The sequence below is a fragment of the Etheostoma cragini genome, chromosome 8 (assembly GCF_013103735.1).
Source record: "Etheostoma cragini isolate CJK2018 chromosome 8, CSU_Ecrag_1.0, whole genome shotgun sequence".
Classification (NCBI taxonomy): domain Eukaryota; kingdom Metazoa; phylum Chordata; class Actinopteri; order Perciformes; family Percidae; genus Etheostoma; species Etheostoma cragini.
The window spans coordinates 20,650,162-20,669,504 of NC_048414.1; the positions used below are offsets into that span (position 1 = coordinate 20,650,162).

The 19,343-nt window shown below is 40.6% G+C and overlaps 2 protein-coding genes across 7 annotated transcripts in view; one reads left to right on the plus strand and one right to left on the minus strand.

Moving 5' to 3' along the window:
- The window catches only part of c8h16orf70 (chromosome 8 C16orf70 homolog), an 18,316-nt gene extending 9,513 nt beyond the window's left edge, over window positions 1-8,803 (plus strand). For both annotated transcript variants that reach the window (XM_034878871.1, XM_034878872.1), the window contains exons 11-16: window positions 1,123-1,205; window positions 2,223-2,266; window positions 2,389-2,438; window positions 3,791-3,849; window positions 4,064-4,136; window positions 4,872-8,803. In XM_034878871.1, the coding sequence (XP_034734762.1) occupies window positions 1,123-1,205; window positions 2,223-2,266; window positions 2,389-2,438; window positions 3,791-3,849; window positions 4,064-4,136; window positions 4,872-4,967 (405 nt within the window). In that variant the 3' untranslated portion in view covers window positions 4,968-8,803. The remainder of the gene's footprint in view (window positions 1-1,122; window positions 1,206-2,222; window positions 2,267-2,388; window positions 2,439-3,790; window positions 3,850-4,063; window positions 4,137-4,871) is intronic.
- Window positions 8,804-11,886: 3,083 nt separating this feature from the next.
- Window positions 11,887-19,343, minus strand: part of b3gnt9 (UDP-GlcNAc:betaGal beta-1,3-N-acetylglucosaminyltransferase 9) — a 7,694-nt gene continuing 237 nt past the window's right edge. The window contains exons 1-7 of one of the 5 annotated variants that reach the window (XM_034878876.1): window positions 18,532-18,660; window positions 17,498-17,826; window positions 17,232-17,330; window positions 16,065-16,427; window positions 13,030-13,271; window positions 12,679-12,934; window positions 11,887-12,595 (exon numbers count right to left, since the gene is read on the minus strand). In XM_034878876.1, coding sequence (XP_034734767.1) covers window positions 12,263-12,595; window positions 12,679-12,934; window positions 13,030-13,271; window positions 16,065-16,427; window positions 17,232-17,330; window positions 17,498-17,593 — 1,389 coding nt within the window. In that variant the 5' untranslated portion in view covers window positions 17,594-17,826; window positions 18,532-18,660 and the 3' untranslated portion in view covers window positions 11,887-12,262. Of the gene's footprint in view, window positions 12,596-12,678; window positions 12,935-13,029; window positions 13,272-16,064; window positions 16,428-17,210; window positions 17,331-17,497; window positions 17,827-18,531; window positions 18,661-19,343 lie in introns of those variants that run through there. The other 4 variants (XM_034878875.1, XM_034878873.1, XM_034878874.1 and 1 more) reach the window with 4 other exon arrangements.

Below are 19,343 nucleotides of genomic sequence, written 5' to 3' on the forward strand. Positions count from 1 at the left end.
TTTGGAAAAAGGCTGCAATGAAACAAAGAGTGAAAAATTTAAAGGGGTCTGAATACTTTCCGTACCCACTGTATACTGAAGTGTGTGAATGTAATAGTGAGTGGTGGAATGTAACTAATAGAGCCCGACCAGTAAAGGATTTTTAAGGCTGATACAATATGAGTATTTGGTTATTTTAAAATCCAGTATTCCTATGTATCGGCCGATGTATGTTTTTTAAGGAAATCCAGAAACGCGTAAAGAAAGTGAACAGATTTCTCTAACATTAGTTATTTATGAGTTCTCACTAAAATATTATGATAATTTGTTTTACTTACACAACAGAACAGAGAAACATCAAAATACATTAAAGTTCTGATAATGTGTAAGAATGTAAACTTAAGGTATGAAACCTAAATGATATTCTGTTGCCAACAGGGGACGTTGTAGTGTGTCCTCTGGTGAAAAACTATGCTATACTAACATTTATTTGTCATTATAAATGATTCTGATGAATTAACATTTTTTTAAACTTTTTTTATCGTCTATTATAAATGTTGACACTGATGGACTCGGGAAATGCCTGATATCAACCCTCCGATATATTGGTCGGGCTCTAATAACCAAGAACATTTACTCAAGTACTGTACCTAAGTACAGATTTGAAGTACCTTTACTTTACTTGAGTCTTTTATTTTCCTGCTACTTTCTACTTCCACACCACTACATTTCAGAGAGAAATATTGACCCATTACTTTTCATAAATTATGATGGCGTAGGTGAGTGGGGTCATTGAGGATTTGGTCCGTCTTATTTAAGAGTCTTCCACCAGTAGTGACAGCTGCCAAAGTAGCGTTCATGGAAGCATTTAATTATTTTTCTGCTTAGTGTGAAGTCTGTTTTTAATCCTATTGCACTGTAGTACCCTGTCAGTTGGTGATCAGATCCTCTGAACAACAAGCTGGAGCATCTGCTCAGTGGCCAGACGGCAATACTGGCTGCTGGTAATGAATGGCTGTGGGTGTGTACAGCAGTCCTGCATCTGGTAGCACCGCTACAGCAAACATGACTGTATTGGGCTGGTCTTGCCAAAGATATGGCACACAAGCAATCTTAAAGATTGTTTTTTTTCTTCTTTTTCAGGATATCCTGTTTGACTCTACAACTCACTTGGTTAAAAAGTTTGTCCTCCATACCAACTACCCCGGACATTACAACTTCAATATGTAAATATCTTGTTTCTGTTTCTTTCTCTCTGAATCTGTCAGATTCCTTTACCCAGTTTTCCTCCACCATTTGGTCTTTCTCCATCATACTCCATGATAGTTAACAATACTGCATAATGTTGCAAATTTTCTGGAAAACTTCCATGGGAATAATGAGAATTTCTTGTATGAATGGGAAATAACAAGAATAAAATGGTAAAATCTGGGTTATTTTCTCCTGTCTGCTGTATTTTTATCAAGTCATATGCTGAAAGAAAAAAAAAACTTTTACCAAATCACAAGCAGACATAATCTGGAACGAGTGGGGATTCGAGTAGACAATAATGTGGGCGGTGTGCCGAGTTAAGGTTCAAAGTAAACATCTAATTTATAATAGAAATGTTTTACAAAGAATGAATAGATAAATAAAAACTCTTCATTTAACATGCTGAATTAGGCTCCATCCCACATGGTAACAGCTAGCTAGCAAAAATCGGCTGGTTCACTGAAGTATAAAGATATAAAATATATTCACTTGAGTTATATAATCAAAACTTCCATGCTTTCATGCAGTCCTTTTGGCTCAGACCTGGCAGTAGTGTGGCTGCACATGTGAAGGGAGAATGCACTGTCCATACAGAGAGTTGTAATTTCACTGAATTCCTATTTAATGGGATTCTGGCAAATAATCTGAACATGTGCTGAAAATAGTCCAGAGCCTCACAGAATTTGACCCGAGCCCGCAAGGACATTTTGATTGATATCTTTTTAAAAGCCCAAACCCATTTACAGCCCGACATTGTTCAGATGTGCACACGCACACAGCTCTTTTGCCAAGAATGAGTAATTTATGCATTTTTTAGCATCATTTATTCATGACTACCGTTTTTTTTGCCGGTGCAACCAAAACATAATCGCCAGAGACCATCGCTAGGGTTTGGGCAAAGGTCTTTGACTCTACCTCTTACACTGTAGTGTTTCTGTCATGTAGTCTAGTTTAATTGCCTATGCTTTTCATTGTTTTCTCTCTCATCACAGATATCATCGCTGTGACTTTAAGATTCCACTTGTCATTAAGAAAGGTGAGACGCTTCTCAGTCACCAAACTCCACAAAGAGTGAACCCTGCATGTCTTATTGTGAATGATTTGATGGTGATTTTTATTCCGCCCCTCATCTAATGTCTTTGTGTTCCTGCACTCTAGATGGAGCTGATTCTCAGACGGAGGACTGCATCTTAACCACCAACAGCAAGGTCGGTTAATGACAAAATTCATAAAACTGTTAAGTTTTGCCGGCAATACAGATCAGATACAATTTCAGTAGTTTTTTTTCAAAAACACTTTTTTCTACTCTCGGGTCAGCATCATGTAACCCCTAGCCGGCCTTCAATGAGACATCTCCTCCAGACCGGAACTACTGGAGTGTGTGTTTTTCTCACTCCTGAAACATTTTCAGTTATGTATTTGGTTTAAAAGCCAGAATCAGCCTTTATTTTTGAAGGTAGAAAGTGCTGCTATAGTATATTAGTGTCAATTGCTAAGTAATGTTACAGTAATGTTAGTTGCGTGCCAACGCCTGATAGCTGTAATCCTAGCGGCAAATGTTGCTAATTTCACACGTACATGGGTATTTATTTTTAAAACCAGCTTTTTTACTGTGGTTTATCCTTTTGTTAACACACAAACTGTGTTTATGTCACTGTAAACTGAGCTTTAGGAAAACTCTGGCCAGCGGTGTAGTTGTGTAGATGGGAAAAAGAGTTTCTGGCTTGCAATGTCAGAGTGTGCGCCATTATCTCCTTAATAAGGCGTCACAAATGAGGTATTCCATGCCACCGGAAATGCTGCCATATTTCACTCTTTCACCCTCCCCCGCCGTGCTGTGTAGGAAAGTCTGGCAAAGCCACATGAGGCGGCATATTTTTGCAATTTCAGACATGGCCAAAATAGTCCTGGCAACCGGCTTGCTGGCAGGAATTTTACATCTATGCACAGATGTGCAGCATCGCTGGCATTGGATGTGACCATTGGACTTCTAGTTTTTCTAGTAGGCTTCATAGATATATATACAGGTAGTCTTCCAGTTTTTTTCAGGCTTCTGATTGGCCAACATCGTCTTCTTCTTTAAACGACTGGAATTATCTTTCCCCCCTGTTGGCTTGAAAGCATGACCGCGCTTCAGTTGTGTTTTTACGTTTTTAATGTGGACGGACCTTTTCTCTTAAAAGTGCGCGTGTGGATGCAAATTTTCTTTTAATTAGGAATGGACAAAAGAATCAGTTATATTCTCATGTTACTATAGAGCAAGTTAAGTAAAATCTTGTGATATGACTTTTATCCACAAAAACATCCCAGAATGCGCCTTAATTTAGCTTGAGTTAAGGGTTTTGGTGAAAACAGGATACAGCATTTGATCTTCAGCAATGATGTGACGATGAGAAGTTCTATCACCCAGAAGCTAATCCAACCACAGTCCTGTTCCGATAGTTGACCTCTTCATACAGGTCTGGTAACTTTGTGATACAAGGCAGTGGATAAACAAGCCCTTTTATCTACTGTCATAGAAGTTGCCTCGAAAGTTGCTAACTTTTTGTTCCTCTGTCAGTGGGATCAGATTCAGGAAATGCTCGGTCACCCGATGGAAAAACCAGTCGTGCTCCACAGGTACATGCACATGCTCTTGCATCTACACAGACTAAATGGATCCCATTTTAAGTGTGTCCCACATACTGTACGTCTACAATATTTAGTTGGCACGTTTTAATATTGTTGTTGGTTTACGGATCTTGCTGCAGGTTTCTTTTTTTATAGCAAACCCTTATGGCCATCATCCAAATGGACGTCCTCTCTGACATTATCAGTGGTTTGTGTTTGACAGGTCCTCGTCAGCCAATAACACCAACCCCTTCGGCTCTACCTTCTGCTTCGGACTGCAGAGGATGATCTTTGAGGTCAGGACACGTATCTCTGTAGCTTTAGCTAGCATTTCAGTGTGTACAATATGTGTTAAACTACAGTTAGCAGAGATATGTGTAAACACTCTCCAAACTATAATTTGTGTGTAAAGCTATGCCTGTATGAAAACATTGAATAATACCCGTGTGTCTACACTAGACTATCTAGACATTAGATTGGCTACAGATGAATGAAAATGCTTTTGTGAGTCGAGCAACAGTAGAGGAGTCTCAAAAATATAAGTTCACACATCACGAGCAGTTTGTAAAACGCAGGTTCAGGAGATTGTATATAAATGTAACAACATCCATTATTTTGATGAAAATTGAAAATACTTTTTGATACATATATTTGTGAATTTCGACACAAGAAACATTCATGAGTGCATCAAAAGTACATTTGTGAACCTTTTGGATTTGTTTTTACATGTATACAGAGCAATAACTATATTTGTGTTCATTGAAAACTATTTATATGGAGTCATTTATATGGAAATCCTGAAATTCGTTTGAATCCTTCTGTGTGCATTTGTTAATATTTAGACTGATCTGACTCATAATTTTCATAATCTTATAAAGGGATTTTGGCTGAAATAGAGTTGGATAACTTTTGCTCTTAAAGATATGACCTTAACCTAAAACATTGGGTTTTGTCGCATTTGTCTCAGTTTGCATGAAACTATTATATGTATTTTAACAACATATCTTTGTATTTGATCATTTGTTCCTTAGGTGATGCAGAATAACCACATAGCATCAGTAACCCTCTATGGTGCTCCACGGACCGCTAGCCAAGCCCGACCTGAATCCAGCAGTAGTTCCCACTGAACAAGTAACCAGAACCACATCTCATTCTGGCCTGTCCTGAATCTAGCACCTCTGCTGACTGAACCTCTAACCCAGAGCCAGATTCGTAACCAAGCAGACCTACCACGTCAACAACAAAGTCATTCATACCCAGCGCATATGCTACTCATCAAACAGAAACGCAACCAGAATAACCGAGTCCGACCTGGCATTTATCACCTTTTTTTCCTGGCGGGTGGTCCTAAGAGTTACTCGTCTAATCGGACACACCCAGTCGGAACAGTCAACCCAACCCAGACTATCTCAGGATCGAGTTAAATGGTCGCAGTGCTGGACCACTGATGTTTTGAAATGAAACAACTGAAAACGATGTCTTGTTTGTGTGGGAATATCACAGTGGTGCTGCAAACTGACACGGTGAAGAAATCTGTGCTCAACTAGAGCTCAACTGTTTCCTGTTTCCATCCAGTGACTGAATTCACCCAGGACGACAGACGAAGAGTTTGTCCAGACTATAGTTTGGATGCCATGGTTCTACCAGTAAGGTGTCATGGCAGCCTGTATATGACAATAACCTCCATCACATTTTGTGGTGCAATGATCAGCATTTAATTGTCATCGTGCAACAGATCTCTTATGGAAAACTGCAGTGGCCAAAGTCTTGAAAACAAACTCTTTCTCGACCCGCTGAATAAACATCAAGCATCAACCGCACTGCCAGCCCGACCGGTACCGCCCGTCTTCCTGCAGCGACTTCAGAACCAGGCCCGATTGGCTCAATGGAAACCCGGGCACGTTAAAAACCCCAAGTACCAATCCCTGCCCATCCCTATGATGAGCCATCAGAGCCAAACACATCGGGCCGAATCACATCGAAGCTGCAGGGGACTGTAACAAAAACACAAGAGAAAAAAAAACGTGAGAATCCAGATTTTGTCGTACGAGCGGAGAACCAAGCGCCCCCGGGGTTTGGAGAGACGTGGCCCAGAAACACACCCACAACGGCCGGATGAGCCCGATGTGAAAGCCCCTCAAAGCAGAACGACCCAAACACGGTCAACGTTATTGTCTCCCTCATCCAGCTTCCTGCTCACGATTCCTCCAAATTTTTACAGTGATGCCCGCAAACAACACACAGACACACACTCAAGCACACAGCAGCAAACCCTGTTAACCCACAGCTGTTGGTCTTCGCAGCTCTGGGCGTGGCCGTGTCCATCTCCTCACACACACACACACGCACGCACGCAAGCACGCAAGCACACAAGTATCTGCATGTGTTAGGCTGCTGTTGTTAAAAAGACTTTAATTGAAACACACACAGCATTTCAGTTCCTTCAACTACTATTCTCACATGTATTTCTAATACATGAAAGCTGGTTTATATTTTTTAAGCACAAACAAACATGGAGACATGCAGGCATGACACAAGGATTTGCATGAACTTGGCAGATGCTTTTAAATGAGAGGAAACTTATTATAAGCACAAACCGGCAAGCCGTTTTGTTTTATTTGATTCTGCATGTTGCAAAGGGCAGAGACTCGTGTTATTTCTCTCTGCCCTGATTCCCTCATTCACACCATGACCATTTTCATTGTGGTCTCTTGTTACATTTGCACTAATACACACCTTTTTACTTGATTGGTTGATTGTGATCCTCAGAGATAGCTTTGTGGAGGCGTGTGTGTGTGTGTGTGTGTGTGTGTGCGTGCATCATGCCCTCCGTGTTACACTCTTCTCCCTCTTTCTTCATCTCTACATGTGTTCAATGCATTGCAATTCATCCCTCAGCAATGTCTGCATTTATTTCTTTTGTTGAATTGCCAAATGCTCCAGCCAAAGATGTTTTCAGAAGGATGATTTCATTCATCCGCTCACACTATCACTGTAGTCGCTTGTCTGCACCAGTCCTAAAGGAGAGACTTGCGTGTTTGCCGCCTCCCTTCTCTAACGACTCTAAATTCAGCTCCTGGTTTGTGTAATTGCTGACAGTAATCACACAAGACGCGAATAACCGACTCACATGTGTGGTTTTAAAACCAATCAGCCTGCAAATCATCTGAATTTGGTTACAGCCAGAGACACATTAACAATAACAACTAGTGTTGTCCATCTTGTACCATTGTTATTGTTGTCAGAGAGCTGTAATTCAAAGAATCAACCCATTCAGGAAATGGGGAAGAACATCAAGCATTCCTTCATCTTAACATTTCTTTCCCTTCCCACTGTCTGAATTAAAAAAATCTTTTTAATTCTAAGCATTTCAATAAACTGTGTATTCATTTTAATACACACATTCTCTTTTATTGTCCCTTGATACTGAAGCAATTTGTTTTTGTTTTTACTATTGCTGAGTTTATGATTGCTTATATCAACGTGTGTGTGAAAGCATCAGGGTTGAAGTCGAGGCCCGTATACCGTTCATGACAGAAATGTTGCAAGTGACGACTGGAGAATTTTAAAGTTTTGAGTACCCAATGCCAAGTTGTCTGCTTAGGTGGTTTGGAGAGATACAGTGTTTTTTCAGAGCGGGTCAGATATGCAGTTTGTCATGAAGAATATCAAGGAGCTTGAAGTGAGTTTTGATGTTCCAACTGGCTTCAACTGCGGATTTTTATTTTGTATTTATTAGAGGATCTACATTTTTTTCCCCGGCTGACTACATGAATTGGTTGATATATTTTATGAGTAACCAAATTACACAATGTGAGTTAGCTTGTGGCCAGCAGCATCTACAAAGAACAGTCTACATTTCAGATTCATCATAATAGGAACTAGTTCTATAAAACTCACCAATAGTAGCCTTTATTACACTACCTTGGTTCTTGGCATTGCATGGCTCTGAACAGATTTCCTGTGGTTTCTTACCGGACAGGTGACCATCAGAAAATAACATTAAAGAGCAGTTGAAGAAATGAATGTCTGTGTTGTGGAAATCCAGTTAGTCAAGCTGTTCTTTGATTCTATGAGTAGTTTATTTTTTTTCTGTGTTCGGGCCCTGATGTTGGAGTCGATGTTGATGTTAACATACTGTAAATAGTTGTGTGCTCTTATTCTGGCGTCCTCTTATTTACATCATCTAAATGGCTTGGCAGAAACACAACTGACTCAGGCACCGGCTGGGTCTCTTAATATTTCCTTCTTGATTCTAATTAGACTAAAAACTCAGGTGAAGGCATCTTGCTCACAACTGGCTCATAAACAAGCACTGGAAGTCTTTTTTTTTTTTATTCTACACCACTCAGTATTGAAGCTTTTTTCTTGTGCGATGTTAAGGCTGCAGTAAACAGAAGTGTTGAGTGCCAGTAGATAGCTCTGCTTCAGCAAAGCTTGAATTGCTGCTGCAGGGAGGGAAAACGGGAATACTAGTAATTCACATCTGGACTGGAAGAGAGCTTTGGTTGAGATGTTTTTGTTGAGTGGACATAATCTGATTCTGAGTCATTGGCATGTTGCTTGATTTTACGTCTACTTGTTTACACGAGAGAGAGAAAAATACGGCCTCGGCTGCAGCTTTCTCGTAGCCAGACTCCCTCCTAAACGAGCTGAAAGCGGGGGAGAGGGCTGTTTCACATGCTGGTTTCTCAACATGGGATCCCAAAAGCTGGAGTAATGTTTGAAGACGAATTCCGACATGTCCAACTCATTTTCTCGTCGAGCTCCCAGGTTTGAGATGTTTCAGAGCGCTGGCTGTCCAGTCATGTCTGATGAACCTGGAAACACAAAGTTCCCTCCTCCTGTCTCTGTTCATCCACATGAGTTGATTAGGGGAACCGCTGTAATATAAATACCATGACAGCTATACTCCAACATTTTACTACAACTTGCTTGTGTGCAAGAAACTACATATGAGAAATAACAAGAAAACACAAAACTGATGAACATTGTGCCTCATCTCCCAACGCGCCTGTCTTTGACTTCTGTCTCTATCTCCTCTGTACAAAGGAATCTCGTAGTACATACAGTTTGAGAATTCATTTAAACTTCATCGTTGTGTGTGTGTGTGCGTCACTGAGCATTAGCAACAAGCTAACATGGTATTATGGCCATCTGTCATTTTAGTTTTTCTGTTACCTTCAGAGAATGACAGGTTGGGTTGAGTTTCCCAAAACTATAAGTTTATAACTACACCAAACACCCTAAACAATGCAAATGTTGACAACCCTTAAAAGCTCATGATAGTTACTGTGGAATACAGGATTTTAGTAATGCACTACTGCCAAAAAACCAGTGGATTTTCAAGAAGAAAAAAAAGATGAAGGAAAACCATTCCTTGTCTTCCTTCACACTTTTAAATTGGTCAATACCCAAAAGATATCGGAGCCAAGTAGACCTTTACTTTATTGAAAACAGATGTGTCAGAGATGATATTTGTTTTTAGTTTTTTTTGGGCTGGGCCTTTTAATTGACATGACAGGGGAAAGACAGGTGGAAGACATGCAGCAAAGGCAGCAGGTCAGAATGAAATCCTGGGACGCTGCGGTATAGACTTTTAGTACATAAGACCCATGCTCTACCAGGTCAGTTACCAGGACGCCCCGTGTCAGGCAATATATACATTTTTTTTTTTAAAAGGGAAAATGTACATACCCACTTAATGCTTTTGGGGAAACCGTTACCAGCATAATATCCACTATACCATACATGAATACAAGGGGAAAAAAAGGACTCATCAGGCCAGTTTTGGGAAGCCCAGCCCAGCACCATGGACGCTCAGTGCTGGGAGGCGCATTGTTACTGAGAGAGGAGCTATAGGATGCTGGGTAGTTCATCTCACCCAAACTCAGGTGGACATATCACATCCTTGTTTTTCCACATTTTTAAAGCTAGATAAACAATTAAAAACTTAAATCCGAAGGTCTGTGTGGCTTTTAAATTTCAACTTTTTACTTTTTTTTGTATTGATTTCATTGAATGCAGGAAGGAATGCTAACCCCATTATTTGTAATGCACAGCTTCGGTGCAGTGTAATGATAATCTCATGTTAGCGCTGCGTATTGTCTGTTCTTGGTATCATATATTATGTTGCCTATCCTGCTTAATCTCCTCACAATATGTTTTGTGGACTTTAAGCCCACTTGTGGAAGTGTTGGGGGGAGGGGCTGTTATACTTAATGAAAACTTGTGAAATTCATGGAATGTGGCGTTTTATATTTTGAATACTATAGCTTTGTGTATGAAGAAATAAGTAGATTTATTCAGCATGTCCACTGAAGAAAAGGCAAGAACAATACCATATAGTACAAAGAGATGAAGGGTTATGGTGACTGAAAGCTTTGCTCCAATGCTCACACTTTTGAGTGTGTTTGACGGTTGTTGAGATGAGCTGCTGCTGTGCAATCTCTAACAACTCCAATGTGACATTTCGGACTTTTACGACCTAAAATCTTCACTATTCATTGACATCAAAGTTCATTTTCTGTGTGTGCAACCAGGATATGAAAAAAACAATAAAAAAATGTGGATGTAAAACAGATTGGGATGTTTTTATTTCTTAACACAACATTAAAACTCAGATTTATATTGCAAATTTTACTTTTGACTTGAGCCATGAGCTAAACCTGAACATCTGTTTTGTATCATAACCTGGCAGAATTATTTTATAATTATCAGTCACAAAACCCGAGAGAGTTTTACACTGTAGGGACCTTCAAAAGAGTTATCTTCTGATACATTTTAATGGTTTTTAGTTGTTTTTTAAACTATTAGCTTCTGCTGCAGAATGCAGAAGTGCCGTTAGCCCTGTTCCGAGTTGATGAAACACTGAAACATTTTTGGAAGCATTTTAAATCACAAAAAAGTTCTCCAGTGTTGCTTTAAAAAATATTCGAAGCACAACATTACAGGGCTAATTTGTCTATAACTACACATGTGTGAACACATTATGTAAATCCACAACGGGACAGGCTTACAGTTATTACATCAGGTAATCTTGTATGTCCGGAGAACTCATAAATATCAAAGGAAGTGAAGTGAATGTTGATTAAACCAGAACTCTGCATGAGGTTTTGGCAGGAATGAGTGATGAAACAAGGGAACATTCAGTTCCATGTAGATGCACTCTAGATTTACCACCATTTAATCAAAAAACACATTCAGTACAGGTTGTTTGTTTGATGCAAAGTATTGATGGCGGTTTTTACTTTTAAGTTGACACTTGATTTAATTTGAAATAAAGTGCAAAATCTCAATTTCATTAAATTAATCTAAATGTAATTAGTTTTTCAAGTATTTAATCCTAATCCATTAGTGTTTGACATGTTAAATTTTTTACAAGATGGTTCAAAATGTTAGTCAGGGGATCACCACAGTTATAACAGTTCATTCTGAGGGGAACATAAATGTGTGTAGTAAATGAAATGGCAATCCACTCAGAGCCACATTCATCAATGTCATTGTGGCGCTGCAAATCAAAGTCATCAGCACACACCCTCTCAGCCGCATCAATGTCTGTACCAAATGTCATGGCAATCTATCCAAAAGTTGTTGCAATATTTTAGTCTGGACCAAAGTGGTAGAGAGAGCGACGTTGCATAGAGCCACGCAGCTGGCATGGCCAAAGAGGACACTAGCTGAAATCTGGAGCGTGAAGGTAACAACATCAAGAGTTTTAACCAAAAACACAGAATTATACATTACAATGATTGAAGTGTTCACGTAGAAGTAGCAACACATGCCTGACTCGAGTATCAGGCTTTTCAATAAATGTGTGTGTGTGTGTGTGTGAGAGAGAAAGAGAGAGAGAGAGAGAGATGGTCCCAGCTGGTTCGCATTTAGGCTCTATTTGTTGTTCCTCCAGGAAACAGACAATGCGACTGTCCATTTGTGGCTCCATCCAGCATGAGGGAGTGCGGTAAGTCTCTGCTTGAGATTCACAGTGAGAACACACAAAAATGTTGTTTTTCCACTCACACAGTACACACAGCCATCAGTAGTCCTGGCTGTGTGTGTGATGTCTTACTGTTCCTTTGTGTAAACAATTAAAACACAATACATTCTGTAAATTACACATTCAAAAGTTCTTATAATCTTTGGAAATCAAAGTCTTGCTGCATGGTTGTTCATAAACACTGGATGAACAGGGACAGGCTTGGATGGCTACACCCTAAATTCTATTTTGGCTTCCTTTTCAAAAGATCTGAAGCACATTAGGCCTTTGCCAACTCATTTCCCCCAGAGATGATCTGCCAGCTTGAAAAAGAGTCTTATATGACTCGACTGTGCTTTTGAACACAAGTCCTTCCAGTTGGCCACAGATCCTGCTTTATAACCATCAGGTCCTTGCTAGAGCGACACTGGGCCCTGTGGGGAGTCACTAATGTGTGAGAAACACCCGCTTCTCACCGTAATCCGTCTCTTGTCCCATCTTGTCTTTCCACTTAAAGGGCCAGGATTTCAGGCTGGTCCTGTTGTTGCAGCTCAGATTGGGGTCGTGCAGGAGGTTCCACATAAGCCAGATCTGAGGAACACTGAGGCTGTGAACAACCATGAGTTCCCTGTAAAAACAGGGGTCGAACGTCTGGAGGTGGGGTGCTGCCGACGGTCGGGGAATTCCGAAGGTCCGAAAGCCCTGGTGGCGTGATGGTTTGACGCCAATCAGTTGAAGGCACATTCCCAGGAAGACATCATCAATAGGGAACAACTCCACCTGGAAGTGACAACAAAACCTCTTAGGTCAAAGAACTCTGAAAACAGACGTATTGAATTATTAAAACTGGCCAACGTTGGTACCTGTTGACAGGCAGAGCTCAGTCTGCGAGCCGTATGTCCCGACATGACAAACCCTCCTCCCCCAGCGTAATTCGGGTACAAACCCCCTCCATAAATAAACTCTGGCACATAGTATTTGGAACTGCGTCGGCGAATGGGTTTAGCATGGATAATTATATCACCAACAAACAGATCCGTGTCTGGCTTTTGGCCTTGTAGCATCTCTAGTATATTCTCCACATTAACATACACATCGGCGTCACCCTTGAAGATGAATCTGTATGTGAAGAGATAATAGGAGAAGCGTCAGATATGAGTCAAATAAGGTTAAGAATCAGATCAACCCCCTGATTTAGGGTTATAAACACTGACTTGACACGAGGACAGCTGCTGTTAACCCATTTCAGAAAATGGGTTTCCTTCAGTGTCAGGTTGAAGAAGGTGTCTTCAAAGTCCCAGAGCAGGATATCCTTAAAGGTTTGACTCTCGTAGGTCAAGAGACGATCCCACAGAGGCAGAGCAGTCCGATTCCTGGGAACCCCCAGCAGGAAAACGGTACGGATGGACACACCATTTTTAAAGAGTCCCTCTTTACCCCAGGTTCGACGTACCACCTACAAATAATAAGTTCAAAGACATTGATTTGTTGACCAATATATCAACTGAGTGAATATGTTAGGTCAAAGAGCCCATATTATACTCCTTTTCAACATAATATTTGTACTCTTGGTGTCTAATAGAATGGAATAGGTTTACAGCGTTCATGTTCACAAAACATAAGCTTCTCATATTGCCTATTGCTGCAGTGCTTCCACCTGAAAAACTCTTGGCCCGCCTTCACAAAAAGCTCAGTCTGCTCTGATTGGACAGGTAGTCAACTCTGATATGATTGGTCAAACAAATGCAAACAAGCCACTGAGCAGGACATATGAAAAACTGGGCTGGTATTCTCAATCGTTAATTGAGGAATTTCAAACAGGAAAGTGGGCGAGCTGTTTCAGGCTGTTGAGAAAAACTACTGTCTGAGAGAATGCTCCATTTGGAATTAAATGGGTTCTTTATACTTTATACATCAATTACTCAGTAAAAGATGGAACAAATCCAAACAAACATAATAAGGGCTTTTAAATTTGAATTAATTGATTGTCTTTTTCTCACTTGGGTGCAGCACATTAGCATACAATCACCTATTTACACCAGTTGTTGAGCCAAAAAACTGCAGTTCATCAAATGGCACCTTGAGGCTGGCTCCAAAAGAAAATCAATCCCTATTACACCTGTAAATAGCCTATGCCTAAAGATTTATACATTCCTATAAAATGCTTAACTTTACAGCAGAACTAAACATGTTTACAGTCTGGCACAAAAAATGGCTTGAGTATAGCTAATTTCCCCTTTCATGACAACTGTAATTAAGATTGTTTTCAATCTCAGCTCATCCATCCACACTCCACCTCTTTGCAAAATGTTTGGATTAGGCGACGTCAGGCAATGTCCAGATGGTGACGGCTGGAGCTACCGGGAGCCGCCCACTTTGAGCTTCATTTGGGTGCTACAGAAACTGGGTACTACGGAGACTACAGCCATGATGTATACAGTCTATGATTAACAACGAGCAGACACAGAGCAACAATAGAATTCATTTGGAGATGTGTTTATGTCCACCTGAAATGTAGCTCTAATATGTACTCTCCTTTTGCTCTAGTTTTGGTCTCCCCTACAGAAAAGCACATTGCATACACAGAAGGTAAAAAAATGAAGACACCTTATCTTGTACTTATGAGTTCCTATCTCATAACGTCGAGAAAAGATTTCATAACTATAGAATTTTAATTCCAACAAGTAGCTGTGTTGTTTGTAAATTTGGGGTGCTGTCAGTACAGAGAATAAAATGTTGTCATCCTGCTAGAGTTAGCACCCAACAGGCTTAAACAGGGCAAGGTATAAATGGGTTTTTAGCCTCTACATGTTCAAAATGTCATTAAAAGTGCCTGCCCATGTGAAGCGATTCCTTCCAAGTGAACACAGTGAATCTGAATGCTGTAAAAATGACAGAAATGCATGAACGTTGTGCTAATTCAGCTGGGTTTAGTTCCAATGCTTAAGGACTAGAACACAGAGATACAAACACATTTTCAAAAATAACCATATGCTTATTTTTTTTTAATGAAGTGCTGTAGTACAGCTAGCAGGAGACAAGTTCTAATTGAGGTAAGTTTGGAGACACTACATTATTTAATCATTAAATTGATAGCCTACATATTTTTGTTCTATCTTTTTTCTGTGTTGTACTTTGTAGACGGTCCCTAAGCTCTCTAACTGCTGGAACTAAACACAGCTGAATTAGCACAACTTCCGTGCGTTTCTTTCGCATCTCCTAACCTTACCTAACCTAGCTCTGGGGAGTCTTTCCCCGGAGTCCTTTTGTTCTTTTTCGCCCAGCATGTTTCCTTAGATCAGGGAGGCTCCAAAATCACGTTTGCAGCTGTCGCCATGGTCCCGCTACACGTTCTGTGATGCCCTGTTACATCCTGCTACGCTCTACGGTGCCCTGCTACGTCCTGCTGTGCCTTGTAATGCCACTCATGCCTCGCTATGCCATGAACTACCACCAAAGAACTACTACAAACTCCTAGTTTTTGAGTCTGTTACTGCCACTCTTCATTGTAACCCCAACCGGCCCGTCAGACACCGCCTACCAAGAGCCTGGGTCTGACCGAGGTTTCTTTCTAAAAGGGAGTTTTTCCTTACCACTCTCAAACAATATTAGAATTGTTCGGTCCTTGTAAATTCTGGAGTGTGGTCTAGACCCACTCTGTATATCTGGAGATTACTCTTGTTATGAATTGATACTATAAATTAAATTGAAATTGAAATCTACTGCCGTCAGAATCACTGTGTTCCCTCGGAAGGAATCACTGCACATGGTTAGACACTTTTAATGATGTTTTGAACATGTTTAGAGGCTAAAACCACATTTAGAACATGGCCTGTTTAAGCCTGCTGGGTTCTAACTCTGTCTCTCTACTGACAACACTCCACATTTACAAACAACAGAGCTACGTGTTGGAATCAACTGGAATTCTCCTTTAAGGTATATAGTTATCAATCCTCGCTAACCAAGGCTACAGGATAAGACAGTATGAGACACTGAATATACAAAATATAAATTTTACTTAATATGGATGAAATTAATATTAATATTCCTACATCAACATTGTGCAGACAGAGAAAAGATCTAGTAATTATGAAATATTTTCTTGTAACTACGAGATCCTGATCCTGAGAAAATAGTTCGTAGTTCATCAGAACCTTTTCAACTGAAAACAGCTGTTGGTTGCTACTAGGAAATACTCCAAGATCAGTGAGAGTTTTTTTGGCAAAGGCCCTCATACAACATATTTTACCTGACGTTTGTCAAAATCTGCAGGGATAGACTTCACCGCGATCAGCATGTAAGGAGCAGTAATAGACCCTTCACTTCCTCCTCCTTGTTCTTCCTCTGCTCCTCCGAGGTGACATTTCTCTGGCTGGTCTATGAGCAGCTTAAAGTTCCTGTTGTCCTTTTCTCTCACATAGCCCTCAAAGTCAAATGGTGGCATCGTGGGCAGGGGCTTGCCAGCGGTCTTAGTCGGCACAGCATTTTTCCGCCGCGTCTTGGATTTCACCTTAGATTTGACCTGAGGTTTGGACTTGGGCTGAGGAGGTTTGGACTTGGATTGGGGGTTGCAGGGAGGCAGCTGTGGCTCTGAAGGGCCAGATGGGATCTGCTAATTAGGAGAAACAATGCGAGACAGAATACAGAAGACATTTATTATAGCAGGTAAACATCATCTTAATGGACATAAAATAAAGTTTTATGTGCAAATGAAATATGAAAGCTGAAATTACATTTGAAAAATGGCATCATAATTACTATTTATACTACTTCATGTTTATCTCTACCATGTTCATTATAAAAATGTGTTGGAGCCTCTCTGGATCAGTACAGATGGACATTCACTCAAACATAAATGCAAACATATTTTGTGTGCATACATTGATGCACTCTACATAATAACATGATGAGTATTGGCTATCCTGTACAGTCTGGTTGTGGATTTCAGCTCAGCAGTGGGCACTATGTGAAATTAGCTCAACACACTCAACGCTGTCTCTTTGTGAACACAAAGAGCATCACGTCCTTATGTGGGATGTGATGTTCCCTATAGCTCGGTTGGTGGAGTTGGCGCCTGTACATAGAGGTTTACACCTCGACGCAGGGGGGCCCTGGATCGACTCTGACCTGTGGCCCTTTGCTGCATGTCATTCCCCCTCTCTCTCCCCTTTCCCTTCTTTAGCTGTCCTGTCAATAAAAGCCTCACCAGACTCCATTTAAAGGTCCATGTAATATATTCACTTTGATAAATCCCAAATCTGTTTTTTAATTACAGGTTAAAGTCCGGGTAATGAGCTTTTCTGTTACTTTACGGATTTGTTTTTTTGGAGTGTACTTTGATTGTGATACCTGCGGACAAACACACATTAATAACTTGAATCAGATGAGTTCATACCCCTGGAGACTCCTGGCCTACTTTGGCCCCGCTGGCGCCCAGCAAGGTCCTGCTGGAGCTGGTAGAGCCATGGATTTCTAGCTTCCAGACACGCCTGTCCCACTCAGAAGACAGCACCACCTGGAGACATGAGTGGGATTTGATTGGACATGGAAAGTGGACAGGTGATTTTCAAGACCAAAGTACTTTTTGCAAGAAGGAGATATTTGTACTGTCTAAGAATTTAGCAAAAAGTTTCAATCAATCCCTTCCTGTGCTGTGATTGGTTCCATCTTTACGGACCTTACCTGGCGGGCATAGAGCAGCAGACAGAATAGCACCAGGAGCAGCATGGTGCACATCACATCTCCCTTCACATGGAGGATCCTCCTCATTGTCACCATCTTCTGAAGACTTTAGTTAAGTATTGAGCAGGAATGCAGTAGCGACCACGTTCGGGTTGGCATGCTTCACGCAGGGTTTGATGAAGAGATGAGGTGATGTTTCTTCCTCCTCTCTGCTGCATTGCTGAATATCACCTACAGTTTGTCTGTAAAAACTCATACTACTGGGTGTACGTCCATCATGTCTGCGTCCATCCTCACCTTCTCCTCAGGCACCAAAGGGTGGGGGCATCCTGCAAAAAATTTTATTAAGATTTTTGAAAGATGCTTTTGTGGCAAAAAAGAAAAGAAAATAGATACAGCCAATCTAGTTTTCCCTCAAACAACATACTATGGTGTATAGGCCTAGCCTATATATAATATCATGAATTTAAAGTAATCCATGGTAATATTGCTTGATGATAAAATAGCAATCACTTATTTACATGTTATACACTTACACACTTCTTTGAGATGAATCATTTACCAAATGTCAGAAATTAGATGAATAGATTGTTTAACATTCTCTCTTCACTAAGATAGAGAGAAGAGAGACTCTTGTTATGCAAAATTTGGCCCAACGTATAATAATTAACGATGCACATCGATGCATACCTCCGTTCAGAAGGGGGAGTGTCAGTCTTATGTAAGTGAGCATGATCGGGTCCCAACTCTTTCAAAGAACAGTGTGTCCCAACTCCCAAATAGGCCTACGTATTGCGCACACTAAATAACGCTCTGACATAGGCTTCATGCGACTGATCTCTGTCAATAGCCTGAGCACAAACAGCTCATGCATGACCAACAGCTTCGCAAACTTCTCGCGCACTTTAGAAGCAGAACGTATCATTTCTCGCTAAGAAATAAGCTATTCCGCTGTAAAGTAGCCTATCAACAAGTCTGCCTGGTTTTAAGCACAGAAGAATGTTCCCTGTTTAATGCAAGTAATTCAAACTTACCAGACGAGACGGAGGGGGAATTCAAACTGAAAACATCTGGGCTGATGTGTTACACAGTTTGCGCACCGACACACACTGACTGGTTTCCAAAGACAATGATTCAGTGAGAGAATAGGAGAGAGAGGAGATGTTCCGTGTACGCGCGCGCCGTGCGTGCGTGCGTGTGTGTGTGTGTGTGTGTGTGTTACCTAGTGCTATTGCAGGCTGCACTCACGGTTGCCTTCAAGTACTGTAGGACAATTCTGGATATGCACTCAACAAAAAATCTGCAGCATCACTGCAATGTTTTTTTTCTCCACGTAGGGTCAGCTACTCAGGACATATCTAACACTGCATGTCAGTTTTTAGTGGCAATAATTGTTACAAAAAGCCAGGGGTGCAGCACTGAATTCTGGGCCCTCTAGAGCAGGGGTTCTCAACCTTTTGCAAGCTGGGCCCCCCCAAAGCTGGTTCTTGCAGTTGGGGCCCTAGTGCCCTACACCCCCACACCACGAACGAACGATAGATAGATAGATAGATAGATAGATAGATAGATAGATAGATAGATAGATAGATAGATAGGCTATTTTAATTATTTTTTTTAGGATTATTATTATTAATATTATTATCAGTAGCGGTAGGTATGCCTATTATCATTACTAGGCTATTTTTATAATTGGCGGTAGTACCAGACTTCTAATGTGAGCTTGCAGATATTATTATTATTAGTAGTAGTAGTATTATTATTAGTATTTTTATGAGTAGTATTAGGCCTATCATCATTACTAGGCTATTGCTATATATTTATATGAGGTTACATGCTTTATTGTTGT